This window comes from Pimephales promelas, chromosome 23 (assembly GCF_988280905.1).
Source record: "Pimephales promelas chromosome 23, fPimPro1.hap1.1, whole genome shotgun sequence".
Lineage (NCBI taxonomy): Eukaryota > Metazoa > Chordata > Actinopteri > Cypriniformes > Leuciscidae > Pimephales > Pimephales promelas.
Genome location: NC_142791.1, coordinates 18,331,090 through 18,357,702, shown reverse-complemented (window position 1 = coordinate 18,357,702; position 26,613 = coordinate 18,331,090). Strand labels below are relative to the sequence as shown.

At 39.3% G+C, this 26,613-nt stretch overlaps 3 protein-coding genes across 8 annotated transcripts in view; 1 reads left to right on the top strand and 2 right to left on the bottom strand.

The window, feature by feature from the left end:
- Nucleotides 1-86: 86 nt before the first annotated feature.
- On the bottom strand, nt 87-26,596 carry tex15 (testis expressed 15, meiosis and synapsis associated). Of its 3 annotated transcripts, none has more exons than XM_039677617.2 (9): nt 26,535-26,596; nt 11,589-11,730; nt 11,314-11,479; nt 10,982-11,216; nt 10,743-10,886; nt 10,487-10,649; nt 4,506-9,418; nt 1,176-1,222; nt 87-1,064 (listed from the first exon to the last, which is right to left on the bottom strand). In XM_039677617.2, the coding sequence occupies exons 2-9, from the start codon at nt 11,701-11,703 to the stop codon at nt 410-412; spliced, it is 6,438 nt and encodes a 2,145-aa protein (XP_039533551.2). In that variant the 5' UTR covers nt 11,704-11,730; nt 26,535-26,596; the 3' UTR covers nt 87-409. The 3 variants fall into 3 exon arrangements, with proteins under 3 accessions (XP_039533551.2, XP_039533550.2, XP_039533552.2); XM_039677616.2 differs by lacking the exon at nt 26,535-26,596 and adding an exon at nt 12,941-13,086; XM_039677618.2 differs by lacking the exon at nt 26,535-26,596 and adding an exon at nt 12,275-12,325.
- Nucleotides 16,660-21,717, bottom strand: purg (purine-rich element binding protein G). The gene has a single exon (XM_089126276.1). It carries the CDS (start codon nt 21,329-21,331, stop codon nt 20,381-20,383), a length of 951 nt encoding a protein of 316 aa, XP_088982402.1. The 5' UTR covers nt 21,332-21,717; the 3' UTR covers nt 16,660-20,380.
- wrn (WRN RecQ like helicase) overlaps nt 26,046-26,613 on the top strand; it is a 70,752-nt gene continuing 70,184 nt past the window's right edge. For 3 of the 4 annotated variants that reach the window (XM_089126335.1, XM_089126334.1, XM_039677621.2), the window contains exons 1-2: nt 26,046-26,279; nt 26,411-26,490. In XM_089126335.1, the coding sequence (XP_088982461.1) occupies nt 26,431-26,490 (60 nt within the window). In that variant the 5' untranslated portion in view covers nt 26,046-26,279; nt 26,411-26,430. The remainder of the gene's footprint in view (nt 26,280-26,410; nt 26,491-26,613) is intronic. The other variant, XM_089126333.1, reaches the window with a different exon arrangement.

Below are 26,613 nucleotides of genomic sequence, written 5' to 3'. Positions count from 1 at the left end.
CCAAACAATTTCTGTTTGAAAGCAGTGCTGTTATGCAGTGAGCTAACTGGCCTGTAAATTGCAGAACAGCTTGGCCACGAAGTGTGTCGAATTATCAGATTATTTCTTTATTTATGTTATATTGTCATAAAAAAGTTGAATCAATAAATAAACTAACTGAATTTTTTGTACAAAACACTGTTATATACAGTAGCCAACAAGGATGGTTTTACCTGAACATCTATGTTATATTATATAAAGTCACATTAAAGTACATTTGCTTAAAAGTACCAAGTGCACATTATGCATCAATAGAATTTTTAGTTGTATGATGTAAAACCACTTCTTTTTCATGTAATTTCCCTGTAAATAAAATTGTAACTACAACAAAAATGCATATGCATGTGATTCTCTGGTATCTTGTAGTTCATCAGCCCATGGTGTTGGGATAATATCTAGTCTCAGGGTGAACGGCTGCAGTGGAGCCTGTGGTGTATGTTTGTCCGTTCAGAAGGAAGTATGGGTAATGAATGGCTGTAATCCTGCTGGGCACATGTGTCAAAGAGTGAGGAGCAGGAGGAGGAACCACGTTCACATTCAGAGGACAGTTGGCTAAATTATAAGGTTGTGTCATGGCTAAACTGAACTGGTTCACTTGCTCTTGTGTGAGCACAGGACGATGTGCTTCAGTGTTATTTTGTAGATATTTAGCACTATTAAACACTGGACGTGTGACACAAGAATCTCTTGGTCGGACACAAGTTGCTTGGGGAGTCGAGACTATAGGCCATTGCGCTCTTTGTACGTCTGCTAAAGATCTCCTCTCATCAGAGTGTGATAAAGTCACTCGTCTTTTCGACAGAAGATGAGGATTTATGTCTGAGTGTGCATGAGACGTGGAAGGTGCAGACATAGTCCAGTCCGCAACCGTGCTTCCAACCTTTCCCCAGTGGCCCGGGTCCACCCTGTGAGGAAGAGTGTAGTAAGGCCTCGGGATCCCAACGTGGGTTGTAGGAGTTGTTTGGAAATGGGGGTTCCCACCTTTATTTTGCATGTTACATTGTGTGATGTGTGGATGAGTTGCCCTGAGGACGATGGGAACATTTATCAGCCACACATTTGTTAAAAAGCCAATGCAATATGCATTGAAAATAAACATTTGAACTTTATACAAAACATTTTTAAACGTCTCCTACCTCCTTTTGGCCATGTTGTAAGTCACCTCCTTGTCAACATTTATAATCTAGATTATTCAAAAAAAAATAAAGCATTTATTAGAAAGACACAAAATGTTTTTATTTCAAATATAATTAAATTTAATATCATCCAAAAAAGCAACTCTAACTACCTTACACTCTTAAAAATAAAGGTTCCGAGAGGTGGGGTTTTGCATTAAAGAATTTTTGGTTTCAGTGATTTATTTTCTTAGTTTGAATAATATTTAAAAAATCTAAAGAACCTTTTTCGACTATAGAACCTTTTGTGCAATGAAAAGGTTTCATGAATGTCAAATAACTTTTATTTTTAAAGGAGTAGTTCTGTTTAAAAAAAAAAACTTTTGCTGATAATTTACTCACCCCCATGTCATCCAAGATGTCCATGTCTGTCTTTCTTCAGTCGAAAAGAAATTAAGGTTTTTGATGAAAACATTCCAAGATTTTCTCAATATAATAGACTTCAATGGGAACCAAACGGTCCAAGGTCCAAAAGACAGTTTCAGTGCAAACTGCAAACTCTTCAAAGGGCTTTAAACGATTCCAGACAATGAATAAGTGCCTTATCAAGCGAAATGATCGCTCATTTAAAAAAAAAAAAGTTTAAGTTTTATAAGCTCAAATGGTCGCCTTGCTCTGTTAGGGTTAGGGTTAGGGTGTGATGCGCGTTCGTGACTCTCCTATTTGAACTCGTTCATAAAAATGAAGAAATCTTTTCCCAAGTCAACTCGTTCATTTCTTTCGTTGAATGAACCAAACGACACAAAAAAAGATTTGTTCATTTTGATGAACGAGTTCGAACAGGAGAGTCGTTTAAAAATCGTTTAAACAGTTTGCACTGAAACTGTCTTTTGGACCTTGAACCGTTTGGTTCCCTGTTACTCCTTTTCCACCCAAAAAGAACTGGTTCGGAACTGGTGCTGGTTCAAAGTTGCGAACCCATTCAGAACCTGTTTGTTTTTCCACGATGTCGTTACGTCACTGTGTATGTTGCTAGAAACGCTTGCAAGTACATTACTTTGTGATTATCTCTAACTCGTGTACCAAGAAGGCTTTAAAAACAATTGAAATATGTAAGTCTTTTAATCTTTTCGTTTGATATGTAATCTTTTCTGATAAGTTATGTACCCCTGTCTTGTGTCTTTTTTTTCTTTTCATTTATTTGTTCAATATCGTGACTGTTTTCTTTGCTTATGTTTCAAATAAAAATAAAAACGCTTGCGCCAACTTCAAGCTTAACAACAAAGGCGGACTCCATCGTGTTTCTGCAAAGGTTTCTCCTGGCTTTGCAATCCTTTATTATGGTCAGAAAAGATGTTTAGAACACATCTAAACCCGCCCCAGCCCTCAACGTAAGCATGACGTGGTAAAAGAACGATTCTTGTCCAGCAAAGAGTTGGTGCCGCTTTGGAACCAGTTTTCCCGGCCGAAAACCGTTTTTTTTGGCTGTCGAAACACAAAAAACTGCGCGCAGGCACCGGCTCCGAACCGGCTCTCAAAATGCTTTGGTGGAAAAGGGGCTATTGAAGTCCATTATATGGAGAAAATCCTGGAATGTTTTCATCAAAAAACCTTAATTTCTTTTCGACTGAAGAAAGACAGACATGGACATCTTGGATGACATGGGGGTGAGTAAATTATCAGCAAAAGTTTTTTTTAAAAGTGAACTACTCCTTTAAGAGTGTGAAGTCAAAGTTAACTGCCATTTGCAACTCATAATGCAATGTATTTCTTTGTGAAAGAAGATATTCAACGAGAGAAAAGGACATTATTCACTGGGATGGATCAAGAAAAATGGATGTTATGTTGGGAGCCAGATCAAGTACGAGTTTGCTAAAACAATGCATTATATAAGGAAAGGGGAAAGTAATTTCTGAGAAAATGATTACATTTTAATTAACTTTCTGTTTTGAAAGTTTAAAAATCACAGCTTCATCGGAATGTTACGAAACTTGGTGACTTTTATGGCATTGGGTATGTGAACACACACAAAAAAAATTGTGTACAATCTACAAATCGGCCACGATGCAGAAAAAAAGTGCTCAGCATTGAAGGGGTGACACTCTAAAACATCAAGAGTACAAAACAGACATACCCACCCCTACACACACACATACACACACACTTTTATACACAAAAACACCAATAAATTGTGATTAAAAAAATCTGTTTTGAATATTTAAAAATCACAGCTTCTTCAGAAAATTACGAAACTTGGTGACTTTTATGGCATTGGGTATGTGAACACACAAAAAAAATTGAGGTCATGATTCGAGCAATTTAAGTGGTCGTAAAAAAATGAGTCACACTTTTGCTCTTCTGTCAGAAATGGCGACCCATAGGAAATGAATGGGAAATTGACAAAAAAAAAGAAATTCTCTGAATTTTTGTTTTTGGCCTATGTACAATCTACAAATCGGCCACAATTCTAAAAAAAAAAAAGTACACCGCAGGAAAGGGGTGACACTCTACAACATCTAGAGTGCAAAACAGACACACCCACCAACACACAGACACACATACAAACACACTTTTATACACATACACACCAATAAATTTTGATTACAAAAAGTATGTTTTGAATTTTTAAAATATTTGCAAATATATTATTAACAACGCGATGTTATGAAACTTGGTGACTTTTATGGCATTATGTATGTGAACACACAAAAAAATTGAGGTCATGATCTGAGCATGCTAAGTGGTCTTAAAAAAATAGTCACACTCGTGGTCTTTGGTCAAAAATGACCCCATAGGAAATGAATGGAAAATTGTAAAAAAAAAAAAAAAAAAAAAAAATTGTGAATATTTGTTTTTTTTGTCATTTTTTAATATAAGAAATAGTTTTTGAGATTGTTTCAACTATATATACAAATCCACCAACAACAACAAAAGCCTAGACTCTATATTAAACTAAAATATTGCATTAATATTTTTTTTGAAAAAAATAATATATAGAAAAAAATATATATTTTTCCATGGCAAAAATAAACCATAAATATTGCATAAATATTAATAAATTCAATCAAACTGTCTCAAAATACTAAATTAAAAAGAATAAATATTATAGAACAAAAGTAAATTGCATTGGTTTTACTGGGATGGAGAAAGTTTCATTTTTAGGTGTCCGGTCACTTTTGACCGGGAAGATAACAAGTGTGACTCGAAACGAAGCGAAGAGCACCTGAGGGTTAAAGACATCCAAGCCAAACTATTTTTTTTTCCTTTGGAATAACATGAACCTTGATTCACCCACACTAAAAAGTTAAAACCTAACGTTTTGATTTCATGTTGACTTGAGTGAAATGTTACCTGTGGATCACTGGATTGAGAGGACATCCATAACTGTAAACTTTTGCGTTTCCGTGCACCATCACTCTTATGTCTCGTCTCAGCCCCATCCATGGCCGGAGGAGGCTGGTCCACTTTGTTCACGAGAGTAACACCTGACTCCGTCACCCCAAAAATAATCTGCGGGTTTGAATTCTTATATGTCTTGAGGACCTCACTCGGTGCACCATGACCCATGTCTTGCCACACGAGAACCTTAGAGGCGTCATAAAGAAGGTGTTCAATCCCAAACCATGATATTTTGCTAATCACTTCCTTGCATGATTTCATGAAAAGAGCTTTTTCTTGGAGATATCTGCATGTGATGGACAGATGCTCTGCTTTGCCCACATCAAATGTCCCAGGCAACTGATCTGATGGTGTTTCCACAAAAGTCATTATGACTTTGTGGACCTTTTCCAGTCTTTCCAAACTGTCTCCGAAGTTGATCATCGCAGCTATTGGTACAGATAAAAAGAAGCTTTTAATATCGTGTGGATTCCTGAGAGCGGCCTCAGCCTCGAGGAGCTCGCGCTTGCTCTTCAGATACATGTAGTAAGAGGCATCAGGCGCCGCATGGAGCTGTTGGTGCAACAAGGACACGGCACTGTAGTATTCCTGCAGTTTCCTGTAGCCCTCTTGTGCCAGGATATTTTGGAAAGAAACGAACAACGACGACTGCTGCTGAAAGCCAACCTCCCCCTTGTAGAGTTCTCCGTAAAGAGAGGGATCGTACCAAAGCAAACTCCTAAATGTAGGTTTACCTCGGAGGAAGTTCATTTTGTTTTCTACAAACTGCCAAGCTTCCATCATCATCTGCAACTCCAAGTATGAGTTCACTGCTTCATACTTCAGGTCTACTTGTGCAGGCGGATGGTCCAAATATTGCTCTAAGATGAGGCATCTTGAAACGAAAGACTGGTCGAAGGGCACTTTCTGATCTCGTTCAAAATTAGAGATGAAATACTGCAACATGTTTTTACATTTAGTCTGCAAAGATCCAAGTTCAGTTAACGAGGTTGTCTTGTCAGCCAATTTAAGAGTGTTTGAAATGTCACTGATGCTGTATTCACTGTCAGCGAATGTACTGCTTACATCGCCATCGTCAATGATTTCTATCGTGGTCAAAGGCTGATTCGCCTGACTCTTTCGTTCACATAAACTCTCCAAATTCTCGGAGGGATTTTGTCGGCCAGTTGTGCTCGCTCTTTGCGTCTGGAACTGGGCATCGGGGGTGCTATTGATGGAGATTTCTGGGGAACCAGTGTTCAGGTCGTTCACTTGGACCAGGGGAATCGCATTATCTTTGACGGTGTCTATTGCACTGGTACTGTCAGGACTGACACTAATAACTGAGCTCCTTCGTGATCTTCTAGTGCGTTTGGCATGAGAAGATCGTCTGCCTCTCTTAGCCTCAACAGGCACTAGCAGGCAAACATCAGCTCCAGTTTGAGCATGTTCCCCTCGAGGGGCCCTCGTGGTTTGAACAGGGGTTTCAGTGCATTCACTGGGGTAGTCTTGCATAACAGCGTCGCACACGGGAGGCATCAGGCAGGGAAGATTCACCACACAGCACTGGCCTTGTTCAAACAACTGCTGTTTATGTGCCGCGCTGTCAAGTGTTATCCACACCACTGGTCTTTCCTTCAGATCTTCATTCACTGCTTCTTGTTTCTTGACAGTGGACTCAAATTTGGTCAAATAATCTCTTAGTTTAGAAATAAGCTGGGTTTCTGGTGAGTTTGCATCATCTTTTTTGTTTTGCTCTGGCCTTGATAACTCACATCTGTCTATAATCATGTTAGCATTTGGTGATTTGGTTGAACCAAGCGAATTGATTTTGTTGCTCTTTATATTCTCTGACGAAAACTCACATTTGCCATTCAACACATCAACAGTAAGATCTACAACATTGTTTGATGCACATTTCAAAGTCTCTAGACTACACTGCTTTGAATCTGATGTTGCGTCTGGATCAGTACTGCCATTAGATGTGTTGGTAGAAATTTCGAGACATGATTGGTTCATATTTGGGATATTTACTGGCATGTCTTCTCTTGCTTGTACATTTCGAAGACAAGCATTTTGCTCACAGTTGATAGTGTCTGTCTCAGCTGTATTATCGATATGAATCACTTTGGCTCCTTGAGCCATGTTTGTCTGTTCAGTTGTATGACTGTTGTTTGTAGTTATATCACTGTTGGCTTTTAATGCCTCATAATCACAAATACTCAAGCTCTCAGAAGCATCTACATTGTCATCTACTGATATTTTCATTGTGAAATCCTCATTGCTTAATGGATCCAATCCAGTCTCTGATGTGACTTTCTCCTCATTGCGCTCTGTGACACTCCCATAATCTTTGCTAGTGCTTTTCATCAAGGATATTTTGGAATGATTTGAGATGTTTATAGTTGTCCCGACTGGTTCTCTTCCATCCACCATTACTGAGAGGTTTGAAGTTACATCTTTTGATACCTTCCCAGTGTAGTCTGAATTGCTTTCACATAGATCTTCTGAACATGGTTCTGTTGGATGTATTGCTTCCTCTTTGGCCTCAGGAACAGTGTTGAAACCTATTGATGATGTCATATCTTTGCTGGCTGTACAACACTGATCTTGGATTATACTTCTAAAAGCATTAGCTTCCTGACAGCTCTGAATGTGCAACCACTTTCGTTCATAGTCAGCATCAGATGTGTGGGATATTACTCTTAAATTAGAGTCCGGGTCTTGATCTTTTTCAGATGACTGTGACAGACTGTTCGAAGCGTCTGACGCTGCCTTGCTTTTTACTGTTTCATTGGCACTCTTAGCTGACACAATTCTTCTGCAAAGATTCTTCTTTGCATTCCAAAAATGTGTCTTCTTGAGATATTTGCTTCTCTTTAGAGAGTGAGTTAGTGATAAAACAGTGTGCTGTTTTCTGAGACATGCCTTCTTAATTCCTGGCCCGCTCAAGCTCTTTCTTTTGCTGAACCTCTGAGCTAGTAGCTGTATTAGTTCGGCATTATAGGTTTCAGTTTTTTTGTGTCCTTCACTGCTGCACATTTGGGTCCCTGGGGTTTCAATCACTTTGTTGTTTCTTCCACTCAACTTCTTTTGAAGGCCTTTGATTTTTGAAAATCGTTCAGAGAGAGAAAGCATTTCTCTTTTATGGGCAGAAGTTTCGTTGGCCTTTAGCTTAACTAAGAGATGGAGATTTCTCGAGCATCCTGTTTCTAGGTTTGTTTCAGCTTTGTTGTGATCTTTGCTTACATTTTTTGCCATGGAAATGGTGTCTGCAGGTCTGCCTATTACTCTGGGTGTAAGATAAGCCCTTGAGCAGAAAACATGCTTTTGATTCTTACTTGGCAATAGCTGATCAAGTTGAAGTCTTTTGTACAGAGTTTCCAGCTGTACTGTTTCCAAATCAAGCTCTGGAGATATTTCAGAGAGTTTGTAGCATTTTTCCTGTCTAAAAGAATCTATCTCTTGAACACTGCTGCAACTTTTGAGATTGCAGTTGTCTGATTCCCCGCAGCTAGAGACTTCGACACAGCTTGCAATATCCATGGTGTTGTTTGCATACACAAGGGATGATTTAGTGCCAGGTCTTTCATTCAAATGAAGCCCGGGGGCAGATCCATTGTCCTGCTCGTCCTCTCCTGCACTTTTGGAAAGCTCACACTCACACTCATTGCTTTGATTAACCGTAGCTTCATTAGAGGGATTCGGGAGCTTGAGGTCAAACTGAACACTTGGTCTATCAGCTTTTTCATTGAGACTCAGTGAACCCAGCACCAAGGGTTGCTGTGGAAGTTTATCTGGAGACTGAATCAGACATTCATTGGGATGCTCCTGATGAATCTCTGGTAGCATGTGATCCTGTCCCTTTATTTCTGTGCTGGGTTCTGGGCGATCTGGATGTTTGGTCTCATGAATATGTGTCCATTTATCCCCATTAACAAAATCATTGTAATCTGACAAACTTGCAGTACCATGTGGTTGTGCTTGTTTGGACTGATTCTGTTCATCTGTGTGTTTTGTCTGTAAAACTTGATCTTCTGTGGGGTCACTTTGAGACTGACTGGAGGTGTCCTTTGTCTCGATGATTTTTTGAAAGAGCATGCCCTTTTTATACTTCTCGTAATAAACCTCATAGAAATGTATACGGTCAGCTAGTTCTTGCTTTTGTTCTGGTGACATGTTTTCTTGTGACCAGATTTTTTGATGTCTCTCTTCCTCATTCAGTTTAAAGTATGCAGCATATTTATGGAATTTCATTTTGAATAACTTCATTGACGGCAATGCTGGGATGGGCACACATTGATCATTCATTGTAGATTTTAAGGAGCAACCGTTTTCTCTTTGAATTTCCATCTGGTCAGTGTTTGATGGCTCTTTTGAATCACACTTATTTCCAGCCAATCCATAATTGTCCTCTTGGGTTTGACAGGCTCGTTGGCCGTTTGTATTATCCCACGCTGCCTCGGCCTCTGAGCAGTTGGTCTGTCGTTTTGCTTCTTGTTTAGACAGACGCGGATCCCTGACCAAGCGTGAAGAATACACTATGGTGGAAATTTTGTCCAGTGGACTTTGAGGTCTTTTGTCCCATTTACTGTCACGTCTTCCACGTGCGAATGCTTTCTTTCCCAGCAAGCTTTGGGAGAGATCAGTGTGACCCGTAACTGGCATTGAACTGCTGTCCTCGCTGGCAGGAGTCTGGCACTGCTTCGGCTTGAGTGACTGAGTGTTTTGCATATCCGTCTTTTGAAATGGAGCTGGATTTTGAGGTGTATAATCCGTCTCAAAGCAGCCTGGCGTGCCAAAATGTTTGAATGTAATGGTGGCTGTGTTTCCCTTTCGTCTTCTCTCTGCCACAGTACAGGCTTTGAATCGATCTATTGCATTTTCTGTGGTAGAATAAACACACGTTGTTGATTAAATAAACAGAAGTATAATAAATCGTGCGACACACATTTCTACAAAGCCATTTTTAAATCATGTATTATGAAACGTGCTATACAACTAAGCTTGACATGATACTGATGCATGGATTTGATGTGTTACAGTTTTTCTCGATTGTTTACACACATTTTCTGAAAGAATGCCTCATATTCTCAGAACTCTACACACAAATCTAAAAACACTCACACAATTGGCAAAACCCCTCAATTCTCCTGCAAAATGAAACTTTACATTCAAAACAATGTTATTTCTTCTCAAAATGGTATTTTGTTTTCAAATGACTAACAAACCATCATATGAATAGACATTTATAAGAACCAGTTGAACACTGATGTGCTCAATGTAAAACACTTCTTCTCCATTCATCATAATGACTTAGGCCTTTTTTTGTTCAGTGTTACACTTACTACAGACATTACATACATAAGTGTGTTGTAAAATATTTGAGAATATTGTTTTTATACCCAGAACACACAAATAAACGGTAACAAATATATTTTATTTTTCCCACAAAATCAATGGGAGATAGATCCCACATTTTGTACACCCCAACCAACACAAAGTTGCACATACAGTGGTCTACATACAAAACAACAGAATTTTTTTATGCTGTTACAGTAAAAAAAGAAATAAAAAAAATCTATGCTCCATCCTCTCTTTGGTTTTGGTATTTTATGCTAAAGCTCTGATCGCTAATTGTAAAACTGTGTAAAATGTGTTTGCCCATGTGACGAGTCAGTGTGTATTTGAATGGTAGTGTGTTCCTCGTGAAATCAAGAGATTTTCTGCATGAAAATTGTGCCAAATGCAGAGAATTGTGTGTAGTGTTTTCAAAAATGTGTGTTTTAGAGCTGCAATTTGAGTGTAAAGCAGGAATTGTGCTTGTTGTTCATCAGAATTGGTTCAGGGGGTTGGCGAATGAGTTACATGTTGTGGCCATTGTGTCTCAAGTACCAGAAAATGTGTGTAAACAATCGAGAAAAACTGTAATAAAGAGGTTTGTTATATCTTACCATGCACTTGGCCGACAGGTAGCGTTGAAGGAGAGAGTTGTAGGTTTGCAGGAACATTCAGAATGACAGTGCTGGCAGGAACAAATGAAACTACAGCATACGGCAAACACTGCCTGGGTCTTTCACTGAGCTCCTGCTTTTCATTATAGTCAAATAGAAAAACCTGGAAAAACAATGTTTTATTAAGACTCCTGCTGATCTTTAGATATACACTATTTGATTGGATCGTTTGCTATTCTGAGATGAATCAACTCACAGCGGAACCGAGTACTTGCTGGTGAAGAGTGTCTCGATGTGACGCCGCATCTTTACACATGTGACAGTCAAAGCTCACTGTGGGATCATGTGTTTTGTTCCAGTCCAAGCTTGGAGCAATTTTTTTCACCTTGCCATAAAGAACCTGAAGCCCCAAAGCCCAAAAATGGTCACAAATGTCCTTCCACAAGTAAGTGTCATTCCAAAATGTTTAGAGGGTACAAGAAACATTCAACAAACCTTGAAAATTAACAATTTTTTTGCACTTAATGTGCTGGTAGTTGACTTTAATGCCACGTCGACATGCTTAAACAGATAAACACCATGTGATGGCTTTCCCAAGGCATGCTGGACTGTGTTGCCAACCCGCAGGCCATGCTGATAAATCTGGGCTGCCATTTGATCCGATGCCGCTAAAAAACAGAAACTTTCCTCCATTTCTCTCCCGTGTCTTCCTCTGGCACGCATCTCTGCCCTGCAGTCAGCCGACGAGCGGCGACAGATCAGCAACATGCACTTTACGAATATAGTATAACAGCAGAATCACTGAAGATGCGATTTTCTGTAATTACCTTTTTTCAGAGAACTTCTTAAAGAGCTCTTCATTGTGCACTAAACAAACATCTCTCCAGATCCATGCGTTTGCTCGGTCCTTCCTCGAGTCCAGGTTGGAGTCTCTCAGTTTGGTCTGTATGAGACCGTAATCGCGGCTCTCCTCTGAGCAACGTTCCAGAAGGACTGACCCAAGAGAAGTTAAACAGCAGAGGAATTCAACATTATGACAATACCATCATCACACAGTTTGCATGCCATCTCAGATATGGATTTTAAGAAAACCTAGTAAAACCTTCTCCAGAGGGGCGTTTCTTCCTGGGAATGGTGAAGTTCTTCAGGGTTGCTGTTAATGCCGACTGCTGTGATCGAAAGCCCTCTACCATCTCCTCATGCGGTCGTCTCTCCATACTTGTTCACAGCTGATAAGATTGTCCCTGAAATAGTCAAGTCAAGTCAAGTCACATTTATTTATATAGCGCTTTTCACAATACAGATTGTATCAAAGCAGCTTCACAGTGATAACATGAAAGTAGCACAACACAGATCAACAACATTGCTAAACACTAAATAACCCCAACTGAGCAAGCTCAAAGCAAGCCAAAAGCAAGGCGACAGTATACGCCTTGCAAATAGACAATATACGTACCTTACTTAATCAAATGTCACTTAAAAGAGTCTGATGACTCTTTGCTCAGTGATATTGCCACTATAAGAAGCTGTCACTCAAACAGATAAACCTTAACAGCCGATTCGGTTGATTCTCACACACAGTTGGTGTTTCGGTTGTTTACTTTATAGATAACCAAAGGTATATGGATTCAGGATCATTGGTGCAATCGTATAGCAATTGTGCTTTTAATCGCATGTTCCTTAACCTGTTGCCCACTAGCACTAAAACACACTTATCAGCACCCTGCGTTACCGTACAGACAACTGCCTTTATGTAGAATAATGTTTAGAGTTAAAACTAAATCTCACCGAGTGTCATGACTCATGGCAGCGGGAGCTTCCCTGTTGTCCAGATTATATGTATGTTTTAGTGCACTGCTCACAAAAGTGGACTTTGATTACTCTACATGCTGTTAAACCTGGCCAGCTCTCCGTTTGCTCTGTCAACCATATACAACCATAAAACGCCATTGAGGTTTTATTTCAACAATGACCCTTTAATCAGACTAAGTAGATGCTATTTTAGGACAAGGAGTGGTCGCAGAAATCTTGACTAAGAAAATGAAATGCATCTTGGAAAATAATAACACTGCCAAAGCGAAACTCAACACACAAAATGGTAAAACACATCTGTGAAATGCAAACATTGACACAGGTATTTTAGCTTTTACGTGTAAAGGCAGCTTTTAGATGTGGTCAGAAGATATAACGGTTTAGGGAACGTTACTGTTATGCAATGACAATCACATGGCTTCTAGAGAAAGCTGATTTAGCTAAAACTCTGTATTAATAGTATATTTAAAACTACATGTTATTTTCACATGACAGTGTATGTGAAAACACAGAAATGAATATGTATGTGAAGCCTAGTTAACACGTCTACACCATAACCGAGAAAACATACTGATATGTATCAACACTCTGATGAAAGATATTATAGTTTTGCTTTGTAAGATCAAAGTTTTGAGTACTTACCATCACGTAAAATGTCTGTTAAACATGCATGGCATGATCGAAGATGTCTTAGCTGGGAACTGTGCGAATTTGTCACTTCAGTTTGAGGAACATCAAGTGAGACATACCAAAAAGGAAATCGCTTGACCTCAAACACTGAGCAGCAAAGCACAGGAAATTACCTAGTACTGTTAACACTAACACCACGGGTTCTTCTTTAGTCCAACCACCAGCGAGTCTTGAGAAAATATCACCCACACACACAAGAGATGAGAATGATTGGTTCATTTTGCTTTGACCATATTGTTGAATTTTAGTATTATGTTTGAGAAACTTTTCTTGATATGTGGGTCAAGGGTCACCACACAGACAGGGCAAAATAGAAAGAGACTAGCCTACATATTCATGTAAAAGCTTTGCTTTTTCAATGTGTAAAGATTCAAGATGACACTTGAATATGAACAAAATGGTTGTTTCATATCTCTTTTTTTTCAGTACTTCCAACATATGTGCATTTCTCAGATGCACTTTGGATCATTTCCTCAAGAGAGGAAATGTTTTTACTTGAAGATGCTCACCAACTGACCATCGTTCTCAGAAAGAGAAGCCTCTATTTACAGGGTTTACGCCCATCATCTCACACGCCGTTTCTGTGCTTCCTTTTTTGTGGCTTCTTAGAATGATTCGAATCTCTGACTAAGTTCTTAAAATACATACACATCCTATGAATGCAGCTCTGTAAAACAGATAAAACACAATTACTTGATTTAATAACCAGTATTTCGAAAAGAAAAGGCCAGAGACCCAGCTAGCAATAGCCGTTATTTCCGGGTCAACTATAGACCCGGTATAGTCCGGCTATGAGTAACACACTTCTAGCCAAAATAACTTTGAGTTTGGTTGTTTTGCCAAAATAGAATATGCCATCAAGTAAGCAAAGTAAACAGTGGTTTCATGTCTTTGACATGCGTTGATGACTAGTCTATCCTTGGGCGATGGTTAGACGTCCATTACATTTTCACTGACAGCCCAAATTTTGCCTTGTTTTAGTCTAGACGTCAGGGCTGTGTTTGGAAGGCTATTAGATGTTTTTTAAACACAAAATTGCTTGCTGAGAGAGGTTACGATCGGGCAGCTATCTGTGACCATGGCTCAAATGACCCTGAGTCAGAGGGATATTTCGTCCTGTTAAGATTCAGTTTATGCTGAACACACTCGCCAAATACAGCACTTCAAACTACAGGACTGTATCATGCACTGTTTGTCCTTATGACTCTTCAGAGACACTAATTTAATATAAAAAAATTTGAGTTTAACCCTTAAAGAGTACGAATTTTACGAGGTGGCTAATTCGTAACAATTCATACGACCTCAGTCGTACAAATTAGTACGATTTTTGCTAAATCGTACATATTTTACGAATTAGCCAATTCGTATGAATTCGTACGAATGACCTACCCCTGACCCCGCCCCTAAACATAACCGTCACGTGGGTTTAGACAAATCGTATGAATTCGCACGAGTGAGGTCGTACGAATTAGTACGAATTAGCCACTTTTTAATCACTCGTACGAATTCGTACGAATTGGTCGTGAGATAGGGTAGGGGATACAGATATTTAACAGGCTGTAGGGGGAGGGGCATTATTTGGTTGCAGTTGATGAGAAACACTGATGGGGTGATGGGTCATGTAATAAGGTCATGTGACTTTTTGCTATAACATTCCAAATATTTGTATCAAACTCCAAAATGGCAGCATACCTGGACAAAGGCACTGGCCATGAGCAAAGTGTTTTTATATTTTTCACGATTATGATATTTTAGAGTGATTTTTTTTTTAGAAAGTATTTTTTTAAGGATAGTTTTACATGTTCGTGTTGATATTTTCAAAATAATCTTCTCACAACTTTGATTATCAGGCATTGAATGTTTGTATCCCGGGGGATACATTGCCCATAGAAGGGTATTTGCCAGGGCTGATCACTCACAGATATTCTCATGTTTTGAGGCCTGTTCTCTACAGATATTGAATGGGATAAAGGTTTTGGATGTGCCAGGATGGGCAGATATCCATCATGTGTCAGAAGTGCAAAGTGAGGCTTTGCCTGGTCACTGGACAAAATGCTCGCAACTGTTTTGTCAGCTTCCATTGCCCATAGAATATATCTGTTGTGGGGCACCACAGCGAAGATGGTAGAGTTAAAAAAACAAAACAAAAGGTGTTTTAAAAATCGGCACATGAACTGTTTAAAAAGTTATGAAATATTAAATGTATATCCTACATAGGCAATGCATCTTGGGAGAAAAAGTTCAGTTTTTTCCAATTTTTCTAATGTTGTATGGATAATATGAAAATTGTAGCTAATGAATTGTTCATTAAATGTTTTAAAAGTTGTCATATGAACTATAAAAAAAAAAAAAATTGCAAAATGTAACCCTAAATGGGCAATGTATCTCGGGAGATACAGAGTGTAACTTAGAAACTATAGGTCATATTTTGAAAAAAATGCATGAACTCTGTCATTTTAGTCTAGATACATACAAAAATAGCAGTGAATCATTTTCCCATCAAAATTATTTATGCTTGCCCCTTAAAGGGTTATATACCAAAATATCAGTGTGCAAATGACAAAAAAAAAATATTGTTGGTTCAACTTAAAAAATTAAGTAACCTGGTTGCCTTAAAATTTTAAGTTCATTGAAATGGAAAGATTGAGTTAATACAATGAAGGAGATTGATTTAAAGGGTTAGTTCACCCAAAAATGAAAATTAAGTCATTAATTACTCACCCCCATGCTGTACCAACCCCGTAAGACCTTCGTTCGTCTTCGGAACACAAATAAAGATATTTTTGATTAAATTTGAGAGCTGTATAACTACCACATTGGCTCCTAAGGGACTGCCTCTTGACGGCCCAGAAAGTCAATGAAGAAAATGTTTAAATATCTCAAGTGACTACCGTGGCTCAACTATATGTTTATCAAGCGACGAGAATACTTTTTGTGCGAAAAAACAAACAAAAATAACGAGTTTATTCGACTATTCCTTTTCTTCCTTGTTGGCCAGAAACGAGACTTCCTTAGATTTCCACGACGCATGCGCGAGAACTGCGATCTCCTTACACTACTTCAGTTCAGTTCTCGCGCATGCGTCGTGGAAATCTAAGGAAGTCTCGTTTCTGGCCTACAAGGAAGAAAAGGAATAGTCAAATAAACTCGTTATTTTTGTTTGTTTTTTCGCACAAAAAGTATTCGCGTCGCTTGATAAACATATAGTTGAGCCACGGTAGTCACTTGGGATATTTAAACATTTTCTTCATTGACTTTCTGGGCCGTCAAGAGGCAGTCCCTTAGGAGCCAATGTGGTAGTTATACAGCTCTCAAATTTAATTAAAAATATCTTCATTTGTGTTCCGAAGACGAACGAAGGTCTTACGGGGTTGCTACAGCATGGGGGTGAGTAATTAATGACTTAATTTTCATTTTTGGGTGAACCAACCCTTTAATCATCAGAAACTCAAAATATTATGTTATATGAACTACATAAAATATTTAAGTTGATTTGACAAAAGAAAACATGTTGTGATTACAAATAATGAAAATATTTTTTACAGTGCAGAAAATAAGTTAAAAGCATCACCGTTTTGCCAGCATATTCTTACAAGAGTCAATAAAATATATTTCTGTTAGCCAAAGATATCTCTCATCAGAGATATCTAAGATATAGATCAAAAGACACATTTTAAACATAAAAAAAGTTGTACTTTATTAGATTGTCTGTGGAACTTTTACACACAAATATTGGGTAACTGTAAATAAGCATCACACATTTCAGCATGTACTTTGGTGAGTATATGACACCTTGATTCACCCACATGTGGCAATATCAAGCACTGTTATTCGCCGAGTGTCAGTAGATGGGCTGCTCTCTGGTTGCATTCAACAGGGGTGAACACAACTTTTCTATGTCAACCGTAACGGGAAATCAACGGCCACCGACACACGGCTGCGACTCAGACTCCTGAGCGCTCGGAAGAATGCATGACTTACAGTTACGCAAAACTGCTTGCGTTGAGAACGGGCATCGTGAGAGTTAGGCCGGCGTAGGGCCTCGGGTTTGCTCTACTGTTTCCATTGTCATTCCACATGCATGCAGCTAGGGTCCAGTTCAGCACCTTTATTTGTTCTCTATAGCACCATTTTTTCATATATATACGGTCTATACTGTATATATACTGTAAGTTTGTCAGGACCCTACTGTTGGCATGCACATACGTCTATTTTAAACTTCATATTTCTCCAGATATGTATAATCCTACATTTTTCACCCTTTTTAAAAACATTACAAGGCAAATCAGGAATATTCATACTGTACCATACATATTAGACAGAAACTAATACAGTACTCACATTAAAGAAGGTGCTACTAGACAGAACCATTTCTTTCTTGTTTTTGAGTCGTATAATATTTGAAGGCTCTACAGGAGGACACACTACATTACGGTACACCAAAACATCCTTTACATTTTTTTTTTTTTTTTGCCATCTTTTAAAATAATTACCAAACATCAACACGCCTTAATTCCAACTGCAGATGATCAACACAAAGATTTAAAAAAAAAAAAGGAACAACTGAAAAAATCTTGTGAACAACCACTCTGTTTTCTTTTTTTGGACGCCACATCACCCACATAACAACCAAGAACGAATAGATTAGAAGTTTATGCATTTCTACTCCATATTTCCAGAACTAAAATATTTTACTTTTTGACTCTGTGTTATTGTTCATTTTATGTGCGAGATACTTTTCTTTTGTTTTCTTACATCATGCGTACAAAATGTAACGTTTTAGAGATGAAGGCAAACTACGTTGGAGCAACAATTTGTAACCCTAAAGTCGATCATTACAACCGCAGCGTAATGATTTTAAGGCCTATGGGTTGAAAACGTGACTTAGGTACATGTAATGCATAACAGTCCAATTTCATGAATTCAAGTGTTTAGAGTAACTCGGATATAGCTGCAATACAATAGCATTTTGAGATGGCCTTATAAATTGACATAGCTGTTTCCTCTAACACTACAGGAAAATGGTCTTATATTCCAATAATTCCTTTTTTAAAATGAAATCCGCTGTTTTATCAGGGTGATAAAATGTGTACAATAGCAATATTTGTATACCACCTATACATAAAGCAAGAAAAACATACAAACACTGCTCTCTTCTGGTCATGCATTGCACATACACGTATAACAAGCATACTTTACTCGTTTTCTTTGTTGGGAACAAACCTGTACTCAGATTTTTAAAGTGCACATGGTTCATCCATTTCGCATTAGCTTTTACACTGCTTCATAGGTGAAAGAGAACAACCTTCCGCTGCCATTCAAGGGTAGCTTTACGAATATTTTGATGCCTTGGTTGGGAAACTGCCTCATCATTCCTGCCCTTAAAGTGCATTTATCTGAATACTATAGGCATTATGACCCACACTAGCATACACTGCCTCCTATAGCAGCCCTTATTGTAAGAAATCTGTGTGCAGACAGTCAGACGATGAGAATAATACAATCACAGACTGAATGCTTGGTGTCAGTGATACGCTAGTAAGACACATCGCAATCGAAACAAACCAAGAAATGCAAAGAGCAGACAGATGAATGCACTCCTGAAAGGCTGAGGTGTTGGTTTTGGAGCACGATTGTCACTCTTCTCACATGGGGCACAAACCAAGTCCTCTTGCAGTGGTGAAGCAGCTCAAAGTGCTGTTTGAATAAAGTGCTTCCTGTAGGAGGTGTATAGATGAACAGATCAGCGTCATAACACTGACCCATAGAGCGTATCCATAATTCAGTCATATTCTGGTAAGATAAATACTCTCTCTCATACACACACACACACACAAAACAGAGATAAAAAGTATAGCTGAGAACTTGTGGCGAAACAAATAGCTTTTCTTGTCAGCTGGACAGAATTTACAGTACAAATAAACTGAAGCTAACTCTCAGCAGACCTAAAACCAAAGCAAATATTCGTTTAGTTGTGCTTCAACCAGAAAACAACTGCCTAGATGCACGAACGCCATGCCTCTAAATGCTACCGGCCCAGAAAAAAAAAAAAAACAAAGGTTTGGTAAAGGCCACTATAGTTAACATATATGCTTTTTTGTGTTTTCATAATAGCACACTACTGCTTGTTTTCTATTCCACAGAAATTCAGAATGAACACACACTGTGCATAGTATGCACAATTTCAGTGTAGTTTTTACAAATGTATATGCCAAAATCTGCTAAACCATTTCCCACAATCCATTGTGGAACGATGGGGATGCAGCAGTTTGCTCGAAATTTGTTCATTTTATCATATGCCATTTAAAAAAGGAATGCTTAATTATTAGTTACGCAGTAGGAAATACGTTTGATAATGTTGTTTTAAACACAACTATTGTTTTGAGCAGAATGACGTCGTGTCAAATGCAATAAACCTTTTTTAATTCATAACGCAACACCTCACCTCACGGTAAAAGCACATAATAACCCTCCAAACCAAGCTAAATTAAATTCGGCCCTTTTAAACCCATTCCGCTCGATTTGCTTTTGCACAGTTCTCGTTTGATCCCAGTGACAGGGACTGATGAAAATCACATATTGCACACCTATCAAGAGCGAATCTGCATTCGCCTAATCAGAGAGATGGATTTTACTGAAATCCACTATTATTTAAAGCCATGTTTAAAAGCTTTTAAATAAAAAATAAAAAAAAAACTAATCTTTCTGTTCGTTCATCATTTATGCTAAAGCAACACACTTTGATGCTCTGTAGTTCAAGCACCTCTTGGGCATTTTTTCATTAGGCTAGTAGTGTGTAAATAATTCATCCAAATATAGTAAGTATTAAATGCACTTTTTGGTTTCTGATTTCAAATGGGGAAAGTAATGTTTGTGCAATGGCAAAGTGTAGCAGTTATTTTGATCATTGAAATGAAGTCAGACTTCAAGCTTCAAAAGACAAAAAAGCCTTCACTTTGGACCATGAAATACTTGTCACGTGTGACGTGTATCTCTGACATAAGTGCTTATGATTATTTGATTCTCAGCTTTGAGAAATTGCACAGCAGCCTCATACACGTAAAGCCTGGGAAGAGGATGCAAAGAGACCAGATCCTAATGCTCTCTTATGCGCGCGCGCGCACACACACACACACACACACACACACACACACACACACACACACACACACACACACACTGCAACCCCGGCGGCAAAGAGACCAGATCCTATGCTCTCATATGCAAATGCATATGCACACACACACACACACACACACACACACACACTGAAACCCCAGCAGAGCCTCTCTGCACAGATCCTATCCAGATTCACACATAAGCTGCAGTGATGGCCTGAACGGGCCGGTCCTCCAGAGGTACAGCTGGCGCCGGAGAGGTCCGAAACAACGCTCAATCTTCCGGTTCCTCCGTGTCTGTCCGCTTCTCTGTCTTGTGGCAGCTGAAGATGTGTCGCATCTCCTCCTCGTAGCGGGTGAAGTTCTCCCCGAAGCGCGCCCAGGCCTTCAGCGGCACGGTGATGGTGTTCCTGTAGGGCTGCCGGACCTCGCTGACCTTCAGAAACACGCCGAACCGATTCGAGCCCACGTCGAAGTAGAAGCGCTTGTTGTCGACGCGGAAGGACGCGGCCTCGGGCAGCTCGGGAGACTCGTCGTGGTTCCGCGCGCACGCCCGCTCGGGCTCGTCGTCTCCGTACTCGTCAATGAGCTGCGAGAGCGCGTCGCGGAACTCGATGAGCCCCTGCGCGGGCAGCACGATGGTCTGCTCGATGCCCTGCCCGTAGTAGCCCATGCCTCCGTGCCCGCGGGTGACGGTCTGCCGGATGCGCAGGAACCGGCCGCGCTGGTTCTCCTTCAGGTCCAGGTAATACTTCCTGTTGTCGCGCTCGATGAACTCGCTCTTCAGCACCCGGTGCGTCTGCTCCTCGGACGCCGCGGAGTCGCTGGGAGATGCCGCTGGTTCTGCTGCTACTCTCCGGCGGGCCTGTCCGTTGCTCTGCTCCTCCGCCCGGCACCCGCGGAGCCCGATGTGCGCGTAGTAATCGATGAAGTCCGCCAGGCAGTAGCGCAGGGCGGGCGCCATGGCCATGGACAGTGTGAGTTTGCTCTTGCGGATGTTGTCGTGTCTCCCTCGGCCGATCCACACCTCGGCGATCTTCAAGAAGCGGCCGCGCGCGCTCTGCTTCACGTCCAGGTAGAACCGCTTCTTCTGGATGTCCACGCGCTTGGACGCGAGCTCCTGTATGTCCGACGCTTTGCTGCTCGCGTACTGCGGAGAGTATCCTGAAGTCATCCTGCCTCTGCCTCTGTCCGAGCCCCTCCGCTGACTGTCGGCCATACTCATGCACGGCTCTCCATCATCATCATCCTTATCATCCTCCTCTCTCCGCGCGCGGGGTTACAGCTCGAGCTCCAGCGCGTCTCCTCGACTGACCTGAAAACGGCGGCTCCGCGAACGGATCATCGACTGCCTTTGTCCTGATGAGAGGTCAAGCGAAGCGCAGAGACACGCACCGTTTGCACCATATTTTAAAAGCTCTTGTTTTTCGCCTCACCATCCATCTGACACATATTCCTGCCAGCTGGATTGAGAGAGAGAGAGAGAGAGAGAGAGAGAGAGAGAGAGAGAGAGAGAGAGAGAGAGAGAGAGAGTCTCTATGGAGGGCGCCGTTGCTGTAGTGCGAATGAACTCAATGACCCACTCACTCGCTCCCCCTCCCTCTTTCACACACAGGGGCGCGCGCGCGCTCCCAAACGTAGCTCAACGCGCATACCGCTTCTGCGCTCTACGACACGCGCTGTGCTGTGCACGGCAAAGTAGGCAGCAATACATCAATAGCCCATCTTACCAGATTTAGGGTACTATGGAAGCCCATTTCAGTCACATGCAATAAATCATGATTTTATAAATCACATCAAATAACATAAAAACTAAAGGATAACACTGTAAAAAGTGACCAGCGACCTCCAATTGTTACCTTAAAGGGGACCTATTATGCAAAATTCACTTTTACATGGTGTTTAAAAATAATGTGTGTTGGCAGTGTGTGTAGCCTATACAACCAATTCATAACGGTAAATTCCACCAACACCTGTTTTTTAATCCCCATAAATCATAAACTGTGTCTCAGAACATGCCTTTTGCAGATTCTAGCCTTCGTGAAGTCATATTGCACAGGCCCCGCCCAAGACTGCTGACGGACTCTGCCTTATTAGCATAGCTCTGCCCCTCAGTGATCTGACCACAGTCTACATGCTCCCTGCTAGAGCATTCAACAGCAGCATTTGCATTCTTGATGTAGCCTATTCATATTAGAGCTACTAAACTCATTGAATCAAGCCATGAGTGATTTTCTTTTTCTTTTTTTTTTTTTTCCATATTAAAGGGATACTTCAATTTGGAAATAGGCTCATTTTACAACTCCCCCCAATTGACTTCCATAGTATATATTTTTTTTCCTACTGTGGAAGTCATTGAGACCAGAAACTGTCTGGTTACTGATATTCTTCTAAATATCAAAAAATCGGCTGAATGCATTTGAAAACGGTAAAACCCAACTATTTAACTCTGGGGGAGTGGTAAAATGAGCCTATTTCCAAAAAAAGTGGAGTATCCCTTTAACAGCATGTGCATCAGTAATTACTGTATATTGCGCTGCTTTAATACACAGATCTAATATACAGTATATGCAATTTCTTTATTTGCTGTTTACGTTCACAGACATAACTGACTGTTTATGTGAACATTGTCTGTTTTTGACATATTCGTGTGTGTATTTGATAGTTTAAGCGCAATAAGACCGAAAGAAATTGTGCACGTGATTTGGATGTGTGCACTCAAAAAAAGGTGTACAGGCTCCGTCCTCTTTTGGAAAAGGGGACGGGAAGCAGCAGCTCATTTGCATTTAAAGATACATGCATGAAAACAGGATATTTTTCCTTCCACTCATTTTTTTTGTGTGCATTTTTCCACTTACTACATGATAAAATAAATGATCTGTGGGGTATTTTGAGCTGAAATGTCACAAACACATTATGGGGACTCCTGAGACTTATATTACATCTTGTAAAAAGGTGCATAGGTCCTCTTTAATGAGCTATTTCTACCTGGTTTTACCCATATATATAAATTAATTTTGATGGTATAAATTAATGCATTTAGATTGATGCAATGGTGTTAAATAATATTTTTGACTTGAATAAAACTAGATCATTTAAATGTTTCCATTTTTTAGGTTACTATTGTATAGACATTATGCACCAGAGAAACAAGGGTGCATAGAATATTGTCTTTGAACTTCCGTTATTTCGGTCGCTCTGTATATATGGCATTGCTGTCCATGAGTAATTAGCTTTTGAAGTGGATTTACTTCATGTAAAGTTAATGAAAGTTATCATGAGGATTGTAATGTTTAAAGCAGATGTCTTAACAAATGTCAGTAGACCGGGAAGATTTTAAAACGAGCCGATCATTCATAAATATATAGGCAAGATCACTGTGAAAATACAGACCGGAAGACAAAAGACAACGAGTGAAGTGCTGAAAAGGAGTGGGGCTACATAAGGTCATACAGTCATAATTTTGACTTTTTATCCCATAATTTCATAATTAAGACATGCCTTTTTTGTTATGAAAAAAAAAAAGTTGTTAGGGGCCCACATGGGCCCACCTAACATCTCAAAGCTGGACCTGGGCCTGGTTATCAGTACATTTTTCAATAAAATTGCTTGTGCTTTTATTCATTTGCGAATCATTGACTAATGAATTATAATCTTACCCCTGGTTTCACAGACAAGGTTTAAGCCTAGTTCCAGACTAAAATTGGATAACATTGACATATAAAAAACATATTGACATATATTATTAAAATATATAAAATATGTTTCTGTCTCAAGATGCATATGTTTATAAAAGCTACTTAAGACTAAGACCTAATCCTGGCTTAATCTAATCTTAGTGTACGATTAGCGTTAGCCTGCACTCGATCTTCAAGCAGACTGAAGGACATTCTGAATGATACCAATCCACAATTCTTCGTGTAAGCCCTGTATTGTATAAAGCGCTATATAATCAGGGATTAGACATTACTCTAAAAAAGTAAACTAATTAATAGCTCATTTATTACAACAAAACATTTAGATTTAAAATATTTTGAGGACCCTTTGAGCAGGTGAGATATAGACTTCTATACGCCGTCTGTGAGCCTGCGAGTCTGTGTGCGTGTATAGAAAGTTCAACATCCAGTACTCTTGGGCCAGAAATATGTTCAGTAGGTCCTGTCTGGTTGATATATCATCTCAAGAAGTCAATCTGTATAGTCAGTAACACTTCAACAGTGTAATTAGATTATTGTATGAATTACTCTCTCTAAAAAGTATTGGACTATAATGAAATGGGGCATATCGCTTTACTATGACACCCAAAGCACTTTATCACTCCTCAACTCCATACAAAGGTACCTTTTAATTCTTTCAAACAAATAATAAAAAAATCTCATACTGACCAATTTTTTTAAAGACAGATGGTTACATTAAAACATATATTTTAACATTAGATGTTAAATTTTGATGTGAAATCCTCTATTGTTTAGTGTTTAATGCAATTACATCAGAAGTGACTGTAATTCAATTACAGAACAAAGAGTAATCCCTTACTTTACCTTTTAAGGCAAAAGTAATTAAATTACATTAATGCATTGCACTCAGCACTAAATAAAGGTGACTCGAAACAACACTGTTTTGATGCTGCTGTGACTGTGTATATCCATGCAAATAGCCAATGATATCTGATCCCGGTCCATTCCCAGGTTTAACCCTGTGCATTATTGTTTTACTTCAATCATGACAAACAATCGTTGTATTAAAGTGTTTTGAAAGAGTTCATGTCATATCTGAATTACTGTAATGAAGAGCTTTCACATCATCTTGAACTCTTATTGCCTTGAGACTCGAACACCATGCATTTGGTGCAATATAATAGAAAATCAATGGCAATGATAAGATTAGATAATAATATGCCTTATTTACCAATTGTAATGAGCTTATAAAGTAACACACTATAATGAGTGGAAAATATTACAGATCTGTAATCAGTCGGTCTATTTGACTTTTATGAAGGCGACCGTCCAGACGCCACATAATAAACCCTAATGCTTTTTATTGCCTTGAACAAAACATGCACAGTGAGTTCACAATGCTTTGAGTTCACAACGACAGGGTTTAGAATAAGCCAGGATTAGGCCTAGTTCATTTAGGACATTTAACTAGTTTTTAGAAACATGCTTTAGAAAAAAAAAAAAAAAAACCATTACGGATACATCTTGACAAAACACTGACATATTACAACAAGACATGTATTTCAGTCTTACACTCGCTTGAGCCTCGTCTGTGAACCCGGGAGAATAAGTCTTAGAAACATTCAAGATAGTTGATTATCCTTATGAAATGTTTATCATCAAATGATTTTAAATAAAATATTCACACAGTATGACATTATGCAGACAAAAAAAGAGAGAGTTTTCACTTGTCCTATATTGAATCAGCAGTTTCAGTTTTCTCATAGGCCTAGGCCTGTGTGTCAGGAGCACAAGCTTTTAAAACGCATAAACACAACAGAGATGTTCAGTGAGTTCAAGTCTGTGACACTTATGCATTTCCAAATGTATCTTCTTATTGAGAATTATGATGCCCTATTAATTTGTCATAGCCTATGATAGCCTAAGTGTTAAGCATTGTAACTAAACAACCATATAGTTTCATGAAGACCTGGTTCACTTAACACACAGATGGTTAACTTTTTCTGTAAAAAGTGTTCTGTTCACTGTTCGCTTGTTTTTTTGTTTGGTTAACCTGCTACCTTAAAATCTTTAGGCTAATTGAATAAAAGATAAGTTATGTGAACTTGAAAATTCCACATTACTTCATTTTTTTTTATTAAGCATGAAGTGTATTTACAATTTTAATGCAACGGGTTTCCTTTTTTTTAATCAATTGAACACATTTTACAGCGTTGTTACTTCATTGACACGACAGTGAAGCGTGATTTCCCTCCAGTCCTACGGGTGGCGCTGCTCGACATACACATACACACAAACACACAACGCGCGAGAGTTTGGCTGAAGTAACTACAAATGTTGCGGGTAATTATAAATTAATATTCAACACGAACAGACAGGCTGCGAGTTTTCAAAGCTTTTAGAGGAATATAAAGTGCTGACTGAAACGCAGAGGCAAGCAGCGGGACATTTAGCGCGGCGGGCAATGAACGCGTGCTTTCTATGACATCATTGTAAGTAAGTTAACGTTATGCCAAAAGTAATATTATTATTGTTACACTGTAACTTAATGTCATACTCGGAAAGAGTCATACTAGCCTTACTGTTATATTCTGGCGAACTAGCTTTGTGGTGTTTTCTTGTTAAAGACGCATGAAATGAAGCTGTAATGGGTGACACTGAAAGGACTCTCCCTGAATGGATGAACAACAAACCTCTAGAAGAACAGGTGAGAATTTTCAACAATACTAATACACACCACACTACACTGACCTGTTTGCTCTCTTTCATAGTCCATACACCTGTCCTCTTCTTTACGGTGTGTTGTGTGTATGAGGAAATGCTCCCAATG